Below are 24862 nucleotides of genomic sequence, written 5' to 3' on the forward strand. Positions count from 1 at the left end.
AAGTCTCCAAAGGAAAGGTTACCTCTTAAGAGAAAATCTTTTTCTGTATAATTTTTATTTCTTGAGATTACTCCTACATACAGTTTAAAGTATGCAATGATTGATTAAGACTTGTTTGCATTTTAAAGTTTTAATGTATAATCAGCTGTGAAATTCCAGATATTAATCAAAATATTTTATGAGGGTACAGAAAAGTTTAATATTCAGAACAGATACTACTAGATAGCATATTTTTAAGCATCTTTATAGTATTTCCATGGGATAATAAGCTTTTGTTTCCCACTTTTATACAGATGTTGAAGTCTGAGGCAAAGGTTAAGTGACTGTTAAATACCATTTAAAAGAAAGTTGGCACACAAGTTTCTCTTTAAGGAAGGGGAGTTAATGGGGACAGAACACATGCTAGGAATCAGGCAGACAGTATTCTTCCTTGTCATCTTTTTGGTTTCTTCAGCTGTGGCCAACGACCTGGTGTTTCATCCTCCCCCTTTAAAATTCTTGAATGAAATCCATGGATTAAATTCTGGCTTCTTTCAAGTTGATGCTGAAAATTGCATTGACACAGATTGTGCAGGAAATACAGGGGGAGGGCCAGCAGCTTAAAAATACATTACTAAATTACTGTGTGCTTTTTTAGCTTTCTCTGTTGTCCCCTTCTATTTTTGTTCAGTGGGCGTTGAAAGCAAGTGATACTTCAATGCACAGTTGATCTGAGGGTGAAGTGTTCCTGATAGCTGCATTCTTGCTGGAAGGAACAGGACAATGACCTGTGCTTGGTGACATAACTGGGTGTTTCACATTCCTAAAATCTGGTATTAAATTGCATGATTGTAATCTTTCTTTTAGAAACTCACAAGTACATTATCGATTGTGCTTTCAGTAAAAGAGTTGGGAATTTTGGTCAATTTAGGTTTTCTGTAGACATTTAAATGAAAGAACACTACCTTATTGTTACAATTTTTGTATCCCCTAAAAGGCAAAATTATGTAAGATTTAATTCATGTTTCTGCTAAAGGATTATTTAGTACCACTGCATTCCAGATGAAAACTTTTTTTTTTTTCCTGAATTGCTAATGATGATTCTTCTGTAATTTTACAAAAAGTAAAGCAATTGTCACTTCATCTATAAGCAATTAGCACTTCCTTGATGAGCTCAGACCACATATGAACTATTTATGTCTGAACTGCCCGTATCTTGAAACTATTCATTCTACATATCACCTTTCTTTTTCCTTCTAGTCTGGTCTCATTCTGACATTGAGGCTCTGTTCCTCACTGTCCTGTGAATGGAATTTTCCTTGGCAGTAGCTGAAAAGAAGAGTTACTCTTGTGGTCATCAGGAATTAATTAGGAATCATTTTTCTGGACAACTCAAAATTTCAGTTACTCTAAACATATGTTCCATATGTATTATGACTGTATGATGTATCAATGTTTATTTACTTGGAATGCAAAAGGCCTTCTCTTGTCTTTATCAGATAGTTTCCTATGGAAGTACAAACTCAAAGATACCCTGTTCAGGTTCAAGCTGCATCTGACCTTGTAAAAGTTCAGTTCCACAGGACACTATGTTAGAGACATTGATATGAAAAAATATTGTCTGACTTCTCTTCTTGAACTAGAGCCTGAATTTACTTGTAAATAGTAATTTATTTTTTATTTTAAAATTTAGAAACTTCAAAGAAAACGTAAATTCTTCAGTAAAGGTAGGGCTAAAGTGGAAGAGTTATAAGGTTTTGAAAGTCTTTCTAGACTAAGAAAGTCTTTTGAGAGATATGACATTAAGAAGTTACAGTGAAGGACTGCAGTGAAGCAGAATGTTACTCAGTCTTGCTTTGGGGGGGACTTCTGAAGCAGTTTCCTTTTTATTGTCTGTGTGGGTCAACCAGCTCCATGCTGCTGGCAGAATCACAGAGGAGGACAAATAAATTTCACTCAAGTTTTCACGTGTGCTAATATAATTTTTGTGTGGGTTCTGTCATCCCTAGGCAGCTTTAATTCCTGCTTCTAAACTGTCATTTATTTTCTCCTTTAAGCATCTGAAAGAAAGCAGGGAAAGGATGAACTTCCAGAACTTTTTGTGCAGCTTTTTGTGCAATCAGCCCTACAGACTTTCTCTCTCTGGGAACCCTGTTACACGGTTGATTGAATGCTCTGATTCTGTATTACATGCCAGAAGTGGGAGATTAAAGAATTTATTGTATTGCTGGTTAGTAATAGCAATGAAAACTAGCAATATTTCACATATTCACTATAGAAACAAGTCAAGAAAGTAGGTATTTATGTTAGGATTGTAGTATAAACATACTTTTGACAGAAACATATAAAGACTGAAGTCTTAACATAAGGATGTAATGGGAGTTGTGACTGAATATCCAACAGCATTCCCACACAGTCTAGTTTGACAGACTACTGTTCTAGTAAATTGGATTTCTCTACATCTTGACAAAATGGATGATGATGCTGATGATTGCTTTCTGCAGTAAAAAGAAGCATTTGGAGTAGCAAAGTTAACATGTTAACAGATGTCAAATTTAGTAACATTTGAAACTGCCCTCTGAAAAATTATATTTGTACCTGGAATGATGATTTCTTATTCTGTTTGTTCAACAGTCTGTAGTCTTGTTCTGGGAATTAAATATGTGCTTATAATAAAGTAGTTAAAGCTACAAATCAGATTTCTTAGCAGGAACTAGTTCAGGTGTCAGACTCTGGTTTTAATGTGAAAATCCAGGTGCAGAACTATTGAAAATAAACATCTTGGACAAGTCTTACAGAGACTTTTCAGGTGTGGTGGCATCAGGATGAGACACAGTTTTTAACTGTTGTTATTCAGTGCTGAAAGTGCTTTTGAACATGGAATGTGGGTCCTGGGAATCAGGGGTACTGAAGTGCTGAAGTACCCTCAAGTGCATGAGCTTGCAGTGCTTAAATAGGAATGCATAAAACGCATAACCAGACTTAGCTTTTTCTATAGTTATAGCAATACTATTTTTCTTTATTATATGTAGAATATATACATACTAGATAGACAAATCCCAGTATTAAATAATATGAATTTGTTCTTTGGTGTTAACAAATGCTACTCTTCCTATTTCGGATTTTTTTAAAGTATTTACTGGCATTACAGTTATAAGGCCTGACTCAGAAAACTTGGGGAAAAAGGTATTTTGTTAAAGTCATAATTTTTAGCTCCTTTTTCTCTCTCATTGTTTTGACATCTCCTTGGTATCTTTGTCCCAGGTTTTCCTTTGATGAGAGGACGAGTATGTTAACCTAGGAGGAAAATTCCAGAAGCATTTTATTTCATAAAGGGTTATGCTGTTTGTGTGATGCAACACTATGTGAAAAAGTGCCAGGCAGTGCAGAAAAAGAAAAAAATTAATTCTTACTCCCCTGAAAAGGAAAGGATGATGTGTACTTGTAGCAGTCCAGACTTAAGGTGCTTAAGCGTTCCTTTGGGGCTTTGCTGTCTCTGTCTCACTGAAGAAGAACAATGATTCTCCAGTTGTTCTGTCAGTCAGATTTGAATTTAATTTGCTAAACTTCCACTGCTTTAAGTGAAGATGAGACTTGCATTTACATTGTACATAGGCAGCTCACCTCTCTGTAAAGTGGAGGGTGAGTTGTCTCACCCTTTTTACCTTATTTTTGCAGAGGATGAGTTATACCAACAGACTTCTTCCTTGCTACTTCTTTTTTTAAAGAGAAAATTACTAGGCAAGAATAATATTTTCAAACTTCAGTCTGTTTAGAGAATGTCAGTGGTGCCAGCCACAAAATGTAACTTGGATTCCCAGGCTCTTGATTCCCAGACTGGAAATAAGAATGCAGTCCCCAGACAGGGAAGCTGAAAGAGGGGGATAGTCCTGGGAATGGAATCTCTTCAAACAGATATTGTTGTTCACTGGTACAAAGTGAAGTCTTTTTGTGTGTTTAGATTGACTCACAGTTAATGGTCAGCAGTACTAGTAACCTGTTTCCAAGTTGTGTATGTGCACAAATAGGACCAGAAATTCATAAAACACAGATACATGGCAAAGGCAGATTCAGGAACTTGAAGAGCACTGAAGCATCATTTGGTATGGGACAGCAGTGCATTCAGAACTCTAGGTCATCACTGGTGAATCTTTATAACATGAGTTTATCACATTTGCAAGCCATACTTTGATACATGCAGCACTAAAGATTAAGAGGCCACATCTCCTAATAAGGAGAAAATACACTGATTTTTAAACCAGCTCAAGATAGGTTGGAATGCAGTGCTTAATTGAATGAATGTAAAATAATTGTTTTGTTCTTTTAAGTTGTTTTATAATTTTTTTAAAAATAAATTCTTTCCATTCAAGGATGATAAGAAATTATAATGATGGCATTAGCATAATTTTAGCATGCAAGTTCTCCTTGGCCCTCTTCTGTGAGAACAGTACAAGCATAACAGTGGTGATGTCCTCAAACTGTTCTGCCCCCCCTCCCTAGAGAAGAGGTTTTTCTATCTTTTCTTTCAAAACATAAGGCATTAAACTCTTTTCTCTGAGGACCATTATATGACAATACTTTAACTGTGCAACTATAGACATTGTATAATTTTTTTAATTAAAGGGCTGACACATTTTTCCACACCTAAGTACGTTTGTGCAGTTTCCATGTGTGCATCCATTCTCTTTGTTCTAGTTGCCATCCAGTAGAAAATATTTAAGTTGCATTAAAATTCAGGGACCTCCATTAGAAGTTATGGACCTCCTATTTATTTCTCCTATCTTGCTCTCTAGTTGGAGAAAGGATCTTCTATCTATTGATCCTACATATTCAGTATAATTTGAAATTAATATTGATACTTTTCCCCTGTGTCTCATATTTTATAAGCTTTTCAGTGTGCAGAATCAGAGTAAAACTTTTTCAATTTTTTAGCATAGTGCTAAAGGGAGTCACAGGGGAGTTTTCAGTGGGTGGAATTAGGACATTTGATAGATGAAGAATGAAATACATTTTTCCAAAGTGCTTTTTCATTTCATTGGTGGGTAAAGTAAATATTAAATAATTGACAGAGCACTTTGTGAGATCCCTCAGGATCCACTGCACAGCACAGCAAGATGAAGAGTTCACTTTTGGAATTGACCAGTGATTTCAGCATTGCTCATTCTGGGGTACTCAGAGCAGTAGCATTTGGAGAGTGCAATATACACATCATGGAATCATAAAGTCCTGCAGTTAAATATGTCATATATAGGAAGTAGAGAAATTAACTCACAGGCCATTTTCTCAATTTAAATAGCTTAGAAGCAAGCTCTAATCAAAGGTGATTCTGTACAGTGGGGTTTTTTATTATTATTAGTGGGGGTTTGCATTGCCAGTACTTTTGAAACATCTCTGATGTCTCATAAAATGTGTGTTTTCAAATTCATTTTGCTAATTCTCCTGGTCATTGAAAAACTTTAGGTGCTGTGGAATTTTGACTTTTATTCTTGGAGGTCTGGTTTGCATGAAGCCACATGGAGGTGCAGGAGATAAACAGCAGAGTTCATGTGATCTTGGATACTTATGACTTGATTCAAGAACCAGGAAAGGATGAAGATAAACTGTGTTAAAATCATACCAATGCTACTCTGAAGAGGGCTTATAATAGGATATGATCCTGGAAGCAAAAGGATGCTTTTTTTTCCCTTCCTGTAGTGACTGTAATGTCAGAAATGTATAATGTAGGAAAGGTTTAGGATTAGCAGAGCAACATCAGGATCTCAGTTGGGGGAATGGTGGTGATTTCCTTTTAGGAAGACAGATTTGAACTAACGAAGTTTTAAAATTCTTGCAATCATTTTACATATATTTGCTTTTATTTTGAAATTCCAAAATACAGTGGGGAGGGACCAGTAAGATTCTTTGCAGGAGCAGCTGTGAGATGCATAGTATTTTAAGTTCATGAGAATGAAAATCCTCTGTGAGCAATTTGAAGGTATTCTTCTCTTCACTGCCTAATAGTTATTCTAGTACTTGATACATTCATTTAGAAAAACCTTTTAAAATTCTGACCAAATGGAACAGTTGTATACCACATGCATAGGCTAGTATGGTGTTAGAAAGGCAACAGTATCCCCATTTTAATGCAGGTATTAAAGGTCAACTTTTTTTCCTTAAGATCTTTAGAAAAGGACAAGGTGAGTAAATTTCTTTAGGTTTTAGGTTGTTGGGGTTTTCCAACAGTCTTTCACAACTTCCCTTCATGCATGTAATGTGATATATTTAAAACTATAGAACACTTATGTTATTCTCTTTCTCTTTGTATCATTTTATTTGTCAAGTATTATCTGGGGAGGCTTTGTATAATTTATAGATTTGGACTGGTGAATTGTATTTTGATACTTGGAGTGAAAAAACTGGGTGCTTGACATATACTTCAACATTTCTTGATCAGAAGGTCACTGTTCCTCAGGTCTGCATCTTGCATTTAAGATGCCACAGGTGGGCTTGAGAACTGTATGGGGAAATTAGTAGTTGCCCACATCACATCTGATGTTTGAACAAACAGCACTTGTTGCTCTCCAGAGCATAAATTTACATGACACACAAGCATCAGTTACCCTTATCTTAAAAACATTATGTTCTCTTTATATAACATAACAATGATACTGCTATGGTTATTTCTCTCAGAATCTGTAAACAACTGCCAGTAGTTTTTTGGACCAGCTAAATTTGTCACCAGTGTAATAATAATAAAAAAGAACATGTATCTCTCACTCCCCAGAAAGCATGCTTAGCAAAGATATGTACATATTTGTTGATCAGTATGAATCAAAAATTGAAAGGTGAAGCACAGACTCAATTGCAAAATGTTCCAAATTTCCTATTTGAAATACTGCCTTATCATTTAGGGGTACTAAAGTAATATTTTTCAACTCTTTGGGAAGAGAACTGAAGAAAAATAGTAGAGATTTTGATAGATGAAAGACATTTTTTCCTTCCCTTCCTCTGTTTTTTTTTTTTGTTGGCTTGTTAATGGTTTGGTTTTTTCCCATCCCCATGGCAAAACGTGAGCTGGAGTAAGGGGGACATTAGGGTTGGTTTGCTGATTGCTTTGTTTCATAAAAAATTCCCAAAGTTTGGGGGGTTTTCATCTGTTTTTATGCATTCATTTTTTTAAAGTTTCAGGGAGCCAGGAAGATGATGTTTTATGGATAGCAATGGCAGGAACTCATCAGATTTGGGCACTGATGTTGGAAGGTGGAAAGCTACCAAAGGGAAGGTAAGCAACTGTAATGAGAGACATGGAATTGCCATTTGTCTTGATAAACAACTTTCAAACCCCAGAGAGAGGGAGATAATAAAATTAAACTAAAAGTAGACTTTTTTTCGACTGTACTTAGCTTGAAACTTGCAGTTAAGCTTCTGTAAAAAAGGCACGTTTCCTTGGAAGTCAGCCTGCTTTTCCCTGCATCTGGTAGATGAAATAAAGGTGCTACTTCTGCTATAGAACTATGACATGGTAAGGTACATTCATATAACTGACAGTTGCTTTTCATTGCATTTGCTGAATTAGTGATGAATGATAAGGTGAAATCAGTTATCACAAAGGCACTGAATAATTCCTAGTGCTGCAGCACAGTTGGTTTTATATCTCACAAGCACTTGTCCTGTAGCTTCTGTTGACGCGAAATGTCTGAAGTATTACAAATTCATTCTTGAAGGCATTCTCTTTCTCCTTAGTGATTTAAAGAAAGGAGTCTGCCTTCGTTTTGCTGGGAGTGGAAATGAGGAGAACAGAAACAATGCATACCCACATAAGGCAGGCTTTGCACAGCCTTCAGGCCTCTCCCTGGCTTCTGAGGAACCATGGAATTGCCTTTTTGTAGCAGACAGCGAGAGCAGCACCGTGCGAACCATCTCTCTGAAAGACGGAGTAGTGAAGCACCTTGTAGGAGGAGAGAGAGATCCATTGGTAATCACTTCAAAACTTCCCCACACTGCCTTACTAATATTCCTCAAGCCTGACCTGGAGGAACCACTTTTGGGGTGAGAGGGTAAATCAGTTTCCGTGGCCATCAATTTTTTAACTTCACTGCTTGGAATGCAAATGTGTGCCGTTTGTGACGCTCAGGTCGTAGCCCAGATTGTTGCTCCTCAGATAATAAATTAGTTGGCCTATTTTTAAAATAGCCAACTTGATTCAGCCTTCTGTGGTCATTAGAGCCAGCTGGATTCATACTGATAATTTAAATGTCAGAGTTTCCATTTCCATGGTTAGCATCCACACTTCCCACTTTTCAGTATCCTTGTTTTGAATTTGTCTTGATTCTTTTTTTTTTTAATCTGTGAATTTCTATTTATTATGCAATGATTTAAATTCACGTCAACAACATTGAGTTATTAAATGTATTAATTAAATACTTTTTCAGAATTTGTTTGCCTTTGGTGATGTGGATGGAGCAGGCATAAATGCAAAGCTGCAGCATCCCTTAGGGGTAGCATGGGACAAGAAAAGAAAACTGCTCTATGTGGCAGATTCCTATAATCATAAGGTAAGCATATAGTAGCTTGTTATATTCAGACTTTGCAGTCTTTACAACTATGAAAGATTATTTCAGGAACACAGAAAGATTGTGCTTCATTTGTTTCAGCTGAGGAAACAAGATTATATGAGTTCCTTTGCGGGTTCTTTTTTTCTTTCCTTCCTTCTTTTATGGTTCTCTTTACCATTGTTTTGCTGTCACATGCTGCTGTGTTGATATGATGGTCCCTTGGGAAAGGGGAACTTGAAGTGCCAAGTTACAGTCCAGGCTAAAGACCCTTTCTTTATATCTTCCAAAATATGAAGTAGAGCAGAAGAGCTAGGAGTCAGGAATACTGCAGGTTTAAAAAGAACGAGAGAACAAGAGGAGTTGCTTTTCCCTTAAAAAGCCACTTAACTCCAATTTTTAGAAGTGTTATGGTTTGCCTCCATGGAACTCTGAGTTGAGAGATTGTTTTGTGTGGTTGTTCTTCTATGATGTATAAGCTTTCATCTGTAGAGGGTTTTTAACTGTACTTTGATTAAATGCATTAAAAGAAAAGGAATTGGCTTTAATTTGAAGAATAAAGTATGTAACATTAAATGCTTGTTGAAATATATGTGGCAAATGAAATTTTGTTTCGGATATTGTATAAAGCATCGTACATTTTTTTGTTATGGCTTTAAGAAAAAAACACCACTTTTTTTTTTTTTTTTTAATATTATATAGAACTTAGCCTGCCTTAGTTTTATTATGCTCTTGCTACTTTGCAAATGTTGGTGCCTTCTCACCAGAGGGAGAGGTGCCTTCAGAGTTATGAAAGGGAACTCTGAAGGCCAGAGGAAGAAGTGAAGTCCAGTAGGGAATGGCAGGGTAGATGGGATATAGCATCTGGGACACACACTTGGTAACTAAGGTACTGGAAGTTAGTGCTGGCTTCTGAAAATGTGAGACATAAGATAATACAGAACTTTTAAATTTTGGTGCATTTTTTTCAGATAATCTTTTTTGTTTGTTTCTTTGGTTATCTTAGATTAAGGTTGTAGATCCCAAGATGAAGAACTGTGCTACCCTGGCGGGTACAGGAGAAGCAAGCAATGTTATTGCTTCCAGCTTTACACAGTCAACTTTTAATGAGCCAGGAGGTTTGTGTGTTGAAGAAAATGGCCACTTGATGTATGTTGCAGACACAAATAATCATCAGATTAAAGTGCTGGATTTGGAAACAAAAATTCTTTCCATGGCAAGTAATACTTAGTAAACAGGCTGATAGTGGTGTTTCTTGATATAAATTACTATTACAGACTTTGGCAAGTGGTATAAAAATCATATAGCAAATAAGCCCTTTGGGTACAGTAGCTGTATCTAGAGAAAGTTTTGTGATGATCTGGCAGATAAACATTGTCTGTGTTTATTGCAGAGTTGTTGAAAGCCTTAGCATTTGGAAATGCAACTTCTGCATGAAAATAGGAAGTGATGATTTTCTTGAATACAATAATACAGAAACATAAGTTATTAAAAATACAGCCTTATTTTTCAGTATGAAAAGCATTTCCTGAGCACTTTGTAGTAAGTAGAAGTTGAAAACTATTACTGTGACCTTTAATGAAGCTGTAAGAGGTGATTTTGGGAGGTCAGTGATTTAAAGTGGGATAAATAGCAGGTTTCCAAGTTGTCTAACCAAAACCACTGTCATAATTGAACCACACTGTATTTGATTATACACATGAAGGGCAAAAGAATTCTGTCCATCTCACAAGGGCACTAGGTCTTACTGTTTTCATTCATATATATGTATATATACATAAACACATCTCTATATGACATAACAGTCTAACTGTCTTGCATTTAAAAGTACATGACCTTAACATGTGTTTAAATTTCCATACCATATAGCATGTTGGGGGCTTTTCTGGGAAATTATCTGTTACATTCCTGTGCAATCTGCATGGTTAAAATCTTGAATTCTACTACTGAAGCATCCAGTTTAGCACCATATTGAAGGAAATAAGTATAAAGTTTATTTGAAGTAAAAATACAATGCAATTGGTAACATTTTAATTTAAAAGATACTCCAGATAGTGGCTACTCTAAAGTAGTTGTGGATTTTATGGTTTTCATATTAAAAATGTATTTGAATTAGTCAGTTTTATCTTTCTAATTTAAGAAAAAAAAATTGCCCTTCCCTTTTTCTTTGTCACAGTAGTACTGTTGCACTCTGTCAGAACGTTTTAGTCTGATAGCCAAATTGTCATGTATTAGATTTCTTAATCCATGTCAGCTTTGAAACTGTGGTTGTATTGTTAAAGTCTGTTTTCTTTCAGTACAAATGCAAATATTTTCTTTGATTTCTACTGATAGTTGCCTATCCTGAGTCCAGAAGCATGTGATGTTCCAGATAACCTCCCGGTGCAAAAGGATAAAGTGACAAACCTTCCAAAACTGCCGAAATCTGCACCAAATGTTCAACTTCCTTCCCTTACAGTAGCTCCTGGCCAGACAATTCAGTTTTTCTTAAAGTTGACTCTTCCTCCCGATTCAAAACTAAATGAAGAAGCTCCCAGTTCCTGGTTTGTCACAGCAGAAGGTAAAGTTCCTGTGGTGTTCATCAGTTGAACAGGAGTTGGGAAGATACAGAGGGGGCTATGTCATGTTGTCCCTGCAATACAAGAAATCTCTTTCTGATGAATAAATGTACCTCCCAAACCTTTGTCCCCATTTGATCTTACAATGCAGAACATGTTATTTAGACTTGATACATTTTAACAGCTGGAGTGCAAAGATTAAAAAAAAAAAAAAACCAACCAAACAAAAAACCTTGAAGTTCCTTTTTGCTTGAATTAATACATTCTGCATTGTTATTTATTTTTAACTTTATTGGAACAAGCTGCTAGTGGAGGTTTGCAAGGGTACTGATCCCCCTTTAATGTTTGCCCTCTCCACTCCATCACTGTGAACAGATTATCCCAACCTTACCCTTATGTTGCTGGGAGAAAGCTTCCTATTAAACTCAATCACATTCCTGAAAGAGATTCCTTTTTTTTTTTTTCTTTAGTCGTTTCCAGAAAGTATTTGAGATACATCTGTATCAGTCTGAACCTGCTTTGTTGTAATTTATTTTTGCTTATTTGTACTTCTAAAATCAGTCAACAAATACACAGCAATTTGTATGAACAAATTATGCCTCAAAAGTAGTTCTTTATCCCAGTGTGCTTTTGGAGTACAAATAGACTACATCCAGTAGAGCTGGCACACTGAGTTGGCAACTCAGCAAATCATCTCAGGCATATAAATTCCAATGTCAACTTTTAGATTATTTCTGAAAAATGCCAAAAAGAGAACTTCATACACCTCACAGTAAAATACAGAGTACGATGCACTGAGCTAGGTACATTTATTGTGCAGTTAATTTTTGAGTTTAGATACTAAATATTTAAATAAACACCAAAATCAAGTCTGAACATTGCTAAATTGCAACCCACTTGAGAAACCAACACTTCTGTTTGGAAATGCCATAAATGATTTAGAGTTTTATGCATTTATGGCATTTCTTTTACCTGGAGTTATCAGATCTCTGATACAAATGTATAGCATCCCATTACTTTAAAGAGTTTTGCTTGCATATCTCAGAATAAATTTTAATAAACTTTGAAGAGTACATGGGCCAAATTGCAGCTCCATTGCATTTAAATAAGATGTACTGTATATATATTTATGGTTCTGAAGCAGCCCTATGGATCTTCTAATCTTTCTATGACTGCTAAAGTAGCATTTGTAAATTACTTTCTTCTTTTTTTTTCCACTGGAAAAATCAGTAAGGAAATTTATAGAATCATAGAATTTTCGAGGTTGGAAGGGACTTCTAAGATCATCTAGTTCCTGGCCTCAAAAACTTTCAGGGATGGGGCTTCCACCACCTCTGGACAACCTGTTCCAGTGCCTCACCACCCTCATGGTGAAGAACTTCTTCCTGACTTCCAATCTAAATCTCCCCTCCTCTAGTTTGAATCCATTCCCCCTAGCACTGTCACTACCTGACATCCTAAAAAGTCCCTCAGCAGCTTTCTTGTAGGACCCCTTCAGATCCTGGGAGGCTACAATAAGGTCTCCTCAGACCATACTGAATAACCCCAGCTCTCTCAGTTTCTTCACAGCAGAGGTGCCCCAGCTCTCTTATCATCCTCTTAATCATCCTTGAAATTTCCCAGTGATGCATATAGAAAGAAAGTCTGTGTTGCCCTATAGGTAAAATTAGTGTTTTCTGCAGGTTTCAGACACGGTGTTAGATACTCTAATAGTAAATTATTTTTTTTTTTTCTTTTACAGACAATACCTGGTTGCTTCAAGGACAGTGTCTTTCTGGACAAATAAAGGATGTTTCCCATCAAACAATCATTCCTTTTCAGTTGCCCAGGAGCTGTCTGTCAGCTGAAGCTATCCTGGCTATCAAAGCGTGCCTCTACTATTGCAGCAAAGGTAGCAGTGCCTGTATGATGAAAGGAATCTCTTTCAATCAGCCTTTACACATAGCTAGTACAAGCCAAGGCAACTTGACTCAAGTTGAACTGATACACACATTTTTAAACAACTAATCCAAAGCTGGCCAGTTTTATACTTTATTATCCACTGCTTCTGTAGGAGAAAATAACGATAGATAACATTTCTCAGTTTTTCATTTTCCTGGAGCTTGTGGCAGAGCTGAGAAATTATATATGTGGTAAGATGAAGTAATTCTCTGCAACTTAATGGGGAAATTTATCATCACAACCTCATTTCTTTTCATTACAGTAGCATCAATAATATTGTAATACTCTGGACTCTGTTGCCAGTTTTGAATATATTGGATGTATGCCATTCCAAGCATTGAGCAACAATTCTGAGTCCTTTTGAAAGAGCTGGTGTTACTCTGTGATGTTACTGTAAGAGGTTCTTTGCACTGTATATACTGATAATTTTGAAGTGAAAGTTACAAAATCCTTTTGTGCACTTATTAAATTTTAATAGAATGTCAAAATGAATATGTTCTTTCTCTAGGCTATGAAAGATTATCTATCTTGCTTATTTTTCTGTAATGGCATTTTTGACACATGTATTTCAAAAATACATCTTAAACTAGGTGCAACTCTGATTTTATGCAAAGTGAGTGTTTTGCTTATCCAGATATGACTGCCTTATATGAAGAGCTTAGTTTCATGAAAAAAATTCTGTGAAAGGAAGTGTTCAAGTCCTACAAAAGAATTTCATCGTATTTCCAACAAAGAATGTGCCTCTCTAGTGTATGTATAGAAAGAAAAAAAAAGAAGCACAAAACCATGCTGGAGCTTTTTCTTATACATATGAATTTACATTTTGCAGTAAGTGGTAGATAATGGTTGAATATCTAAACTGCAAAAATTAGATGTCACCCATTCCAAGCAGAATGGTTCACTTTCCTTTCCTACTTTTATGATTTCTCTATAAAGACTTGTCTGCAGGCTTCTGTCTTGCAAATAAGTCATATTAAGAAGAATGTTATCTTCTTGAAGTCTGAGAGTCTTTTGAAGTCATTGTTAGTCCTCCAATTTGTAATAGTGGCCACTGATCCTGAAATATATATTTAATAATGGGTTATTTGCATTCATGTTTAGAGGTTCTGAGCTTTTGCTAGAAAACTTGTAACCTAATCTTGGTGCTTTAAAACTGTATTACAGAACTCTGCCTTTGGTGGTCAAGTGTTTTGCAAGTAAAATTCCTTTCAGCTTCCATAGTAAAAACCAGGAACAGGGAGGAGTGGAAGTTTTTTATTTGAAATGGAGCTTCCACAGTGCTTGGGTGGTAATTGGATTAGGCTCTGTGGTCTGGTCATGAGGATCAGTTCTGAGATGATGGTTTTGCTTTATGTTTGAAGGTAGTATTTTCACATGTATAATAAAGTACAGTAGTGAAATAATTTTTATACAGTCTTTTCTAAAATACTCACCATTGTTCCTGACAACTGTCAGTAAGTCTCCAGTATAATTTGTTATTGCTCTTTCTTACTTAAAGGCTGAGTGAAATGTTGTTCATGAGACTGAGAGGCTTTTGTTTTAAGGGAACCACATGGACTGGTTTGGTTTCTTCCTCCATTGAAATGAAATGTCAGTCTATCTGCAAGTTCTCTGTAGTACCAGAAATGGTTATTATCTCACCTGTCAGCAAGGCAAGGGCTGAACTATTATTTTTTCTAGTGTTTGCTTTTTGAGCAACTTTTCTAGTTCAGTGTTTCAGCTCTTTTGGGTAAGCCTTTCAATTCTCACATGTCATTTTGAAGAAAGAGGAAGCTTCACTACTTTGTTCACAGCTTGCAAATGCTATTGGAAGGATGAAGGTAAAGAAACTGATATGGGCATTTATCATTTTTTGCACTTAAGTACAGCTCACTCCTTTAGAATTCTTTGGTTTTTTTAACTTTGGATGGTAGCCAGGAAACCTCAGATCAGCTTCCAGCTAGCCCACAAATTTTCTGTTGCTTCCTGAAAAAAAACAAGCATTAGTTTCAGAAGTTTGGAATAACCAACTAAACCGTCACTGTTATCTTGAACATAAAATACAGGAGATGGATTTTTTTTCCCTCTCATTTTCAACTAGAATAACATTATATTACTCTATTTCAGTTAGATGAGATCATCAAATTCTGCCTGTATTCTAGTCTTAAAAAAAGCCACAAGCAAAAAAAGAACAGTCAACAAATTTATATCCTTATTGACTCTTCTTAATTAGTGTAAAGACTGTATTCCTAACTTTATTTAACTATAGTGTGTAATATTTCAATATAATATTGGAAATGCTTTCTATCTAAATATATATATTTATGTCATATCCTTTTTGCTTTCAACTTCAGTCACTGTATGTAGACACACTCAGGACCACTGTAAAAGCTTATTGGGAAAGGTGCTAGTAAATAGTAGGAAAAATGCTGTATAAGCATCAAGATCAGTCTGGGATCAAACTGTACAGGACCTTTAAATATTTAATTGTAGCCAAATTGTATTTTAAGGAAACATTTTCAGCCTTACTAGTGGGCAGCAGGAATATATCCGTTTGAACCAGTTTTTTCTTTGTTTTCTTAACATCCATTCCTTGCAGCAGATTCCTGAATCTTACATAAACTTGGGGAGTGGGGGATGGTGTGCTTTATCTGTGCTACTAATACTCTTTCTACAAAGCCTCAGAGCATGTCTTGGCACTGCACTGTAATGGCTTTATGCTAAAGGAAGGCAGAAGGTGTGCTGCCATCTCAGAGAAACACAAGCCACTATTTACAAAGAAAAGCTATATATAGCAAAATGCTTTCCCCTTGCATCCAGTCCTGAGCCATTTCAGGCAATAACCCTTCTAGTCTGCAAGGGAAAGTTGCTTTTCCTAACTCACCTTAGTGGGCTTCACACAGAGACACTGCTCTAATCATTCTCCTTCATCATCTTAGGAGCAGCTGATTCTCAGTGTGCTCCAGTTCTTGCTGATGAAGTTACTGGGGTTCTGCTTTTTGCTCACACTGGGACTGGCCTTTAACCATATTTCTGTGTTTGGTTTGTCTGAGGAACAACATGCACGTTTCCACAGTCACTCCTTCTGTTTCACCTTTGGTGTACAGACATTTGAATGTTCTATAATTAGAAAAAATAGTTTTTAAAAGCTTGTGGAAACGGGATACTGTTTCCATTGCTTCCTCCAGGGTTCACAAGATGCTCTTACAGTAAAGCAGAAAGTGCCATAAATGTAATGAGACAGGCATACAGAATAACATGTGCAAGCTACAGTAATTTATTTCAGTTAAGTACCAGAAAACATCTTCAAAATATGATTTAGAAAAATAGAAAATAATACTCTTCTGTCTAAATACTGAAAAATCAGATATATTGATTTCTATTATCTCTTCGTATGATAATTTAGTTTCCTGTGTTTCCTGATTCAAAAATTCTAAGCAGTTTGGTTCATCACTCCCAGATTTGTATCTTCAGTAGAAGAATGTAATTCAATGTCTTTTGAACACACACCTTTTTACAGTCTTGAATAGGGTTTGCATCAGATCTTAATAAAGTAATAAATTACTGTAGCAAATTTGTAAAGAATATTGGTCGTGGTTATGTAATGAAAACAAGTTTAGTGGCATTTGCAGTTTTTGGTTGTAGTGTTTGCTTTTCTGGAATAGCTTTTAATTTTTAATGGAAATATTAATAGTTCTATGAGATGTCTTTAGAAAGTTTATTTAATTACAGTACAATATTTTTCATTAGATGAGAAGAAAGATAATGTGGTTTTGAAGAGGGAGTGTAATGTGTTTTAATAGCTTTTTTTATGTTTGAATTCAGTAGTAATTTTCTGTAGTTTGTTCCCTTCTGTTGAAGGAAGGGAGCTGTCTGTGTAAACCTATTGATGGGCACATATTTAATACAAATATTAAGTATAGACCAGATAAATAATACATGAGAACATTTTTATAGGATCATGTAAATGCCTTATCTGTTTTGCCTCAGAAAAGGTGCATATGGCTTCTAGTACACTGTATATATTCCTAGTGCACTTTTTAAATACCAATGTGCAAGTCTTTTTAGCTCAAACCACAGGCAAAACTATTTTTTGTGAGAACATAAAGAAAAACTTTCTCCTTATCTCTTGCTTGTAAGAGGAGGATGATCAGAATCAAGTGAGTTCCCTTCTCATGCAGGAGCATGTCCTTCTGCTCCATTAATTCCTGACTACTTATTTTAGCAAAGAGAGTTCTGTTAGTGACCACAAATACTCTTGAATTTGATTCTTAACAAGAATTTCTACATACAAGAAAGCTTTAGATGTCTGCCTTTGTAGTTATGAGTGGTAAATCTAGTTGAAAGCAGCTGATGGTTTAGCAGTCAGCAGCACAGATTCATTCTTATGGTCTGTAGTATTTTTTAAATCACTGTTACTCACTGAGGTTATCTCAGTGACTTACACATTGCAGCTAAACTCTCATAGAATTATGTTTATAAACTGTGTGTTTCAACTCAAAACTAAGTTTTATTAATTGTATAATGTGGAAGAGATGCTGTGACACGTTGTGTATGTGTCCTCCAGGCTGCAGCTGTGCTACCTGAGGAGATCTTGTTATGCACAGTAGCTCACCAGCCACCCACATTAATTCTCTCAAGTCTGCCAGCTCAGTTGTTTATATAATCAATTAAAACTACTGGTAAATGTTAGCAAAAATGTAGTCTTTAGAACTGATCATTCTAATTTGAATTTCTATTGTTCTGTCACACTTTAGGGAATCTTCTCTGTCCCAAGCAGGTGACAGTACAAATTGTGACAGTAAGTTGGAAACAGCTGTTGAAAATGTGAGACCTAGTTATTTTTTAATTAGACCACCACATCTGTCTTTGTTTTCTACAACAGATCATAAATTTAGAAACAGTATTTTTAATATCTTACATTCCATTATGTTCATATAACCAAATTTGAGTACTGTCTTCCATCAGAAGCAGCTCTTCTTACATTCTTATAGTTTTTGTACTATCATACGTAAAAATCACTCTAGTTAAAGATTAGGATTGATAATTGTTAAGGATTCATAGAATCATAGAATGGTTTTGGTTGGAAGACACCTTAAAGATCATCTCATTCCAACCCCTCTGCTATGGGCAGAGGCACTTTCCACTAGACCAGTTTGCTCCAAGGCTCATCCAGCCCTCCCTTGAACACTTTCAGGGCTGGAGCATCCACAACCTCCCTCTGTAACCTGTTCCAGCGTCTCACCTCCCTCATGGTGAAGAATTTCCTCCCAATGTCTACTCTAAATCTATCCTCTTTGAGTTTAAAGCCATTCCCCCTTGTCCTGTCACTACTTGCCCTTGTAAAAAGTTCCTCCACAGCTTTCCTCTAGGCCCCCTTCAGGGACTGGAAGGCTGCTATAAGGTCTCCTAGGAACCTTCTCTTCTCCAGGCTGAAGAGGCATCCAGCACACCTAGCACTGAGTTCCTGAGTTTATCTTGGTTTCTTTGTCATAATATTATGGGGGATTTTGGTTAGGTTTTTGGCTGCATCTTTTCCTTCTGTGGTTTCCCCAAGAATGAAATGCAGCCAGCATCTTGTTACCATGGAGGATAATTCTCTCCACCATTCCCTGCCCCTCCCCTGCTTTAGGGATGGGAATGTTAACAGTAATAGGGCTGTCCAGTTGCCTGGCAGCTCACTCCAAAAGGGTGCAAATGAGGTGAGGATTTCCAGATGAGCTACATCATGACACTTTTTCTCTAAATGGATAGTTCTAGTGCATACTGGCTTTCTGGGGTTACCTGCTTCTTAGCTCTGCTTGTATTTATGGTTTCTAAACTCTAGCTCCATAAAGAGGGCAATATTTTTCCCCTTATTCCTACAGAGATCTTCATACAATACTGTTAAAATAATCTGGTAATAACTACCAGATTCTAGAACCTATTTGGACCCTCCTCCCTGAATCTAGATAGGATTAGATTAAGATGATGTCTTCAGGTTAGCCTCATCAAGCTTTACACTATTGCAGTTACTGTCACTTTTTTTTTACCTTAACCTCTGGCTCTGTTCATTGTGGTCCTGAAATCTTTCTGGATCCCACAGAGCATCCCATCAAACCTCAGCAGCCTATGCAGGGATTTTGATGGTTCTTAATTTCAGGAAACACTGATACTTCAAAGTTAAATACTTTGAGTATTAGAAGATTTGAAAGATACCCCAGTTTCTATCTTGCTGCAGATTGTGCTTCATTATTTCCAGAGGTTTGTCACAGCTGAAAAACCAAAAACCTTGAATAGAAGTTGAAGAGTGTTTGTGTGGATATAATTACTTACTGCTTAGTGTGCTGCTTTGTTGGTCCATTGCTTTCAAGTGTACCAGAGAACATTTTGTCCAATTGCAGGCAATAGGGCCAAGCAAAAGAATGAGGGTTGTTTAAAGTCTTGCCTGATTCCTTTTAAATATTGACAATTTTGAGCTAAAGAAATCTCACTTGTAAAAGTCTGTTCATAAGTCTACTTTAATGCTCTGTACTCAACATGCCTCAAAAGAAAACTATTCTACCCTGTGTATTTCCCCTTTTTAACTAAGTATTTAGAAACTCAACCCATCTGTCCATGGCCAGACTTCACAGAAAGCAAGATAACTACTCTCAATTTGATTCCACATTCTTTTTTTTATTATTTTTTTAATAGCTTATTTTTCAAACTTTTGATTAAAATACTTGGTTTTGATCCATACATTGGAGGAGTCTGTCCTGAGAGTTGCCTATGTCAGATAACTGGCTTCTAGATTTTAAAACCAGAACTGATAGTAGAGGAACAGAATTGTTAAATGTTTTATATTTTGAGTATTTAAATTGAAAGCTATACGATTTCCCTTTTAGAGGAGAATTAATGAAATTAAAACTTTCTCTTATGTAAATCATTACCATTAATGTGACCTTAATCATGTATCATTAAATCTGTATTGGATCCATGTGATTTTTATAGAGAAATTAAGTAAGAAAAATAATGTAGTTGTAAAACTGCTTCTGGGTGAAATCCAGGTGCTCCAAGGTTAGCAGCAAATAGCTTTAGGGACAGTAGTTCAGCCCTGTATGACCAAAATTCTGCATTTTCATTTCATCATGATGGCTGAAGGAAAAAATCTGTGCCTTGCATAAAAATACTTGAAAGTGTATCTTTACAGAAATGCTGGAGTGCTGATTGAAATAAGACATTGGACCTTCATGATTTGTGATTTTCAGGTTTTTTTAATTCAATACTAAATCTGAAACTGAAGAGTTTTTCTTCATGATATTTGAATTAAGTTGAAATTAGGGTGCTTTCTGTCCAATTGATTTTTTTTCTTAATCTTGTGAACCAACTTCTGAAACTATTGTTACCTCTTTTGTACAATTTGAAACAAACTTGGAGAGGATTTCAAACATCTTGCTGAAATTGTGATGTGAGATGGAAGGCAAAACATTAGTTTGATCTAAAAGGGCGAGGATGATGCTTCTTGGTATTTGGGGGGTGCAGAGTTTATCCTTGATTTTGCTTTTTTTTTTTTTTTTTTTCCTGTTCTACTGATCAGCAAAAATTCTTTAAATGGCAGAGATTTGTACGTAGGGGCAGCTGCAAAAGGTCAGGTTCTCTCACTGTGAAACCATGTAACTTCATTTAATGATGCTGGTGGGATGTCCAAAAATCCCAGCAGCATTATAGTAGTGTAGAAAGTCAGGTATGAGCACTTAACACCTTAATGCCTCCATATGGGTTGAGAGTAAAGACAGGGATTTTTTTTCTTCCATGAGAACTTTTTGGACATTGGAATATTTTTTGTGCTCTTTGAGATACTAAACCTCTTGGTTTTCCATTGTATGTGGTGATGCAAGGCCTTTCAAATATCTGAACATTTAAGAGGATGTATTTTATATTTGTTGCTACAAAATACGCAAAGAATTAAAACTGAAGGCTCTTCATTTACTGCTGATGCAGGTTGTGTAAATTCTTCATACACAGCATTGCCCAATACTGTTCTTAAAAATATTAATGGATTATGATCCTTTTTAAATAAAAGGTAAATGTCCTGTAATATGAGAGCAAGTAAATGTCAGCGTCAGAGATCAATTTTACAAATAAGCAGTGTTGAAAGAATGTACTCTTTCTCCTATGAAACCTCTTTCTCCCTGTAAAGCTTTTTCATGGAAAAATAAACATTAAAAGTTTCACCTTTTCTTTCGAGGCTGGGTTTGTCTCCAATCTTTACATCAACGAAGGTGTGGAAGTTATGAAATGCACCTGCTGTACGGGATTACACCTTGATTAAAATCCTGTCATTAAAAGTACTCCTAGTTTCACAGACTCTTTCCCACAGGGTTCTGCAGCTGTGAGTGTCACCTGGATGTTCAGTGACCAAAGGGTTGGTAAGTCAGAGTGGAGTTGTGGGGACTCTCCCATTTCAGTGTTATGCAGTGGTCTGGAAACGAGATCTGGTTTTATTCCATGTCTGCACATGAGAGAGATGAGAAATGGTGTTGCTGCATGAGTCTTGGACTGCCTGTTTTGTAGCCTTGAGGTTATTGCAGAGGTGCCAGAACAAGCTCAGCTACTGGAACAGCTCTCTCAGTTTGTTATCCATGTTACTGTTGCTAAAATATGCCACAGGTTGCAGTATGTGGGAGCCTGTTTAGTAACCTGTTTAATAATTATGGTTGAACTTTATTTTAACAGTAGTGTCCAAAAAATGTAATTGTTTTGATGTAGTTGTTTTCCTTAGATAATTGTTTTTTTTTGGCTTTGACTAAGAATAAATGGATACAGGCTTCTCATGTACACCAGTTCAACTGGGGAGTGACACCAGCATACCTACAAAGACAATCATTTAATCTGCCTATCATCCTTTTATTGATACTGTGATTTATCACTAATGAAAGGATTGTGTGCCAACAATTCTGGCATGGGTACTATAGGTATGTCCCTTCTTGCTACAGATAATTCAATTATGACCTCATGACAATTCATTCAAATATTTAAAACATTTATAAATACTACTTAAAAAACTCGTCTGACTTTCTTTGATTTCCATCCAGATGTTCAGCTTAGCCTGATGCAGTAAGTTGGAATTTGTAATGCCTATGTTTTATTATAAAGTGGATCTGAAATATCTGCCAAGCCTAACTTGGGCAGCTTAGGCAGGGTTGGTGCCACCTGTCAGCATTAAGGAGCTTTTGCCTTGGATATAAAGCTGAAAGTTTGCTTGGCTTCCATCACCATCTCTGGAATGACACCTTCACCCCCAGCTTTTATCTAAATATTCTTAAAACAACAACTCTGTGTGGCCACAGATTTGTATATTCTGTGTGCAGTCTTACAGATTCCTCTGTGTGTAATAATGGCATTTGTGTGACTGAGCTGGACTCCTGTGTTGTGCCAGAAGCCAGGAAGGCACTGCCCAGTAAAGATCTATAGGGTTGTAAAGTCACTGCTCTAGGAAACGATTAATTAGGTTGTTTCTGAAAACAAGGGAAAGGAGCCTTTCATTTGAAATTGGCTAACTGGGCCAAGATATTTTCTTGTTATTGCAAAGGATTCTTCAATCTCCTGCCAAGAGGAACTTATCCGGAGATTGGGTAGATGGAGCTTTAAAGAGCTTTTCTCCCTGCCCTGTCCTTCCCAGCTGAAGTAGTTTCCTGTAGCTGTTCAAAATCATGACCCTGCCACCTCATCTGAATTTTATCTTTTCTTCCTGTCAGCCTGGTATTTCATGCACACAGTCCCAGCAGACACTGGAAAAATTACCTGATGGTTGTTTTATGTGCTGCAGTCTGTAGCAAAGTTCCAGCCTCTCTCTGACTGGCTTTTGTAGAGCCAGTTGGCCTCCTTTGCCCTCTTCCTGAAGTACAGAAATCAAAACAGAGGTGAAAATTTCAGCCTACAAGTGTAAAAGAGTAGCTATCTAAAGTATTGCTCCAGCAGCACTTGATGTTTCTTTCATTCTTTGGAAAAACATTAGCAAGTTGGAACCCTTACTTAAATCTGTCCATATTTTTCTTATCTCAGGCCTTCCCTTAAGCAGAGCATGTGGGCTTGACAATTCTCAGAGCTCCTCACAACAGGCTGTAAATAGTGGGTATATTTTCTAAACACTGGACAAAGCTGCAATATTAAGGACTAGTTAGATATTAACAAACAGGTTGCTTCAGTAAAACCAAATATTTAATCCAATTTACCCCTGTGCAGTACATTCATATGTGTATTCCATTCACCATGGAAATGCAATGTTATTTTTGGTCTTTGAACCTATCATTGCAATTACTGTTCTTAAGAACTGAAAAGTTGTTTTTACACATCAGTTCTACTATACTCTTTTTAATGTATATTTTTAATATGCTATTTTTTCCTTTGGAAAAGGACATCACTTCCCTAGCAAAGGTCTGAAGCCTGCATCTGGGATGACAGCATGGAAGTATGATGTGTTTTAAGCAAAGCAAAGCAGAGTCAACAGTTTAATTAATGGTCAGCAGAAAGCATAAGCACCTTCCCTCCCTCTCCTTCTGCATTCTGACACACTCCTGACTTGTCTAAAGCTGTTATGTTCTCCATGTTGTCATCTGAGGTTGATACAGATACCACTAAGAATGAGAGATGTACCAGTTTTTCAGAATCTTAATACAGTCAACAAATGGAACTACAGGAGAGAATATAAAATTGAAATGCACCAGTGTGTAGGAGCATTGATGCCTAAATGGCAGTTAAATCCAAGGGAAAGTAGCTGGGGGCTACTGAGAAAGCCTCCATTTAGTTTTTTCTCTTCTTTATGCAGCTGAGTGAAGATGGATTTAATTAGCTTTTTTGCTGTGCATTTGGCAGTAGAAGTGCTGTTGTTATTGTGGACTTGAATCAAAGGAGATGCATGTGACAGAACTCCTTAGATTGCATGGGGAAAGCAGGGAGGATGCACTGGGATGTTCAGAAATGGTGTCCTTCAAAGAGTGACAGAATTTGCCTCATAAATTCACTGGTAAGTGCAAAATGAAACATTTACTGAATCATAACAGGTTTAGCTATGAATTTAAACTAGCAGGGCACTACATTTCTTTATTTAATTGAGGATGCTGAACAGAACGATTCACTTTTCAGTGGGCTTGTTACATGGAAATGCATAAAATAAAGGAAAAATACAGAACTCTACCAAGAGAAGTAGGAGGGGTGCTATATTTTATAAAAAAAGTGTAAGCATTTTGTTTCTGATCTACAACAAGCTTGCTGTTTAAAAAAAAAAAAAAAAAGTATTTTTCTATGTTAGTAGATGGAGAGTCTCAGCAACTTGGTGACCTACTTCTGGTCTATGTAAGTATATCCCCTCTCACATATTATGTATTTTTCTTACATACTTGGTTCAGGGTCTCTCCTGCTTTCACAGCCTGTGGTTCCCTAATCACTGTGGTGCCCTCTGGTGCTCTCCATGTCACAGTTTTGACAAAAGAAGAATCTTCCTTATTACAATTACCTGACAGCAGGTGTGCATCTCTTTTCCAAGACAAGTCTAGTGTAGGTGAACCTCTCATAGTAATTGTTATCCACCTTCTAAGAGCCAGAAAGCTTGTGAAGAGCCTTGTACCTTATGTTGTTAGCCTAGCAAACCTGTGTATTTTAAACTGAGAAATGCTTACAGTCAAGTAAAGAAGTTTTCAGAGAAAGTGATCAAGTTATTCTGAAGCAATTCTGACCTGTCATCTTAGGAATTATGAGGACTGTTGTAAATAATCCTATATCCTAGCCATTGTTTTGTCAGCCAGGGAAATCAGTGTGGAAAATCCACTAGGACTGTGTTCCAGCACATTATTTCTGTAGTATATATATACTCAGCATTAAAATCTACTGAATTCTTTCTACTCCAATTCAGTA

The 24862-nt window shown here is 36.4% G+C and overlaps 1 protein-coding gene across 2 annotated transcripts in view; it reads left to right on the plus strand.

The window, feature by feature from the left end:
* The window catches only part of NHLRC2 (NHL repeat containing 2), a 28478-nt gene extending 14066 nt beyond the window's left edge, over positions 1-14412 (plus strand). The window contains exons 6-11 of one of the 2 annotated variants that reach the window (XM_071749452.1): positions 7141-7240; positions 7702-7933; positions 8391-8513; positions 9517-9726; positions 10845-11070; positions 12810-14412. In XM_071749452.1, the coding sequence (XP_071605553.1) occupies positions 7141-7240; positions 7702-7933; positions 8391-8513; positions 9517-9726; positions 10845-11070; positions 12810-13075 (1157 nt within the window). In that variant the 3' untranslated portion in view covers positions 13076-14412. The remainder of the gene's footprint in view (positions 1-7140; positions 7241-7701; positions 7934-8390; positions 8514-9516; positions 9727-10844; positions 11071-12809) is intronic. The other variant, XM_071749453.1, reaches the window with a different exon arrangement.
* The last annotated feature ends 10450 nt before the right edge of the window (positions 14413-24862 follow it).

Source organism: Heliangelus exortis, chromosome 7 (assembly GCF_036169615.1).
Source record: "Heliangelus exortis chromosome 7, bHelExo1.hap1, whole genome shotgun sequence".
NCBI lineage: Eukaryota > Metazoa > Chordata > Aves > Apodiformes > Trochilidae > Heliangelus > Heliangelus exortis.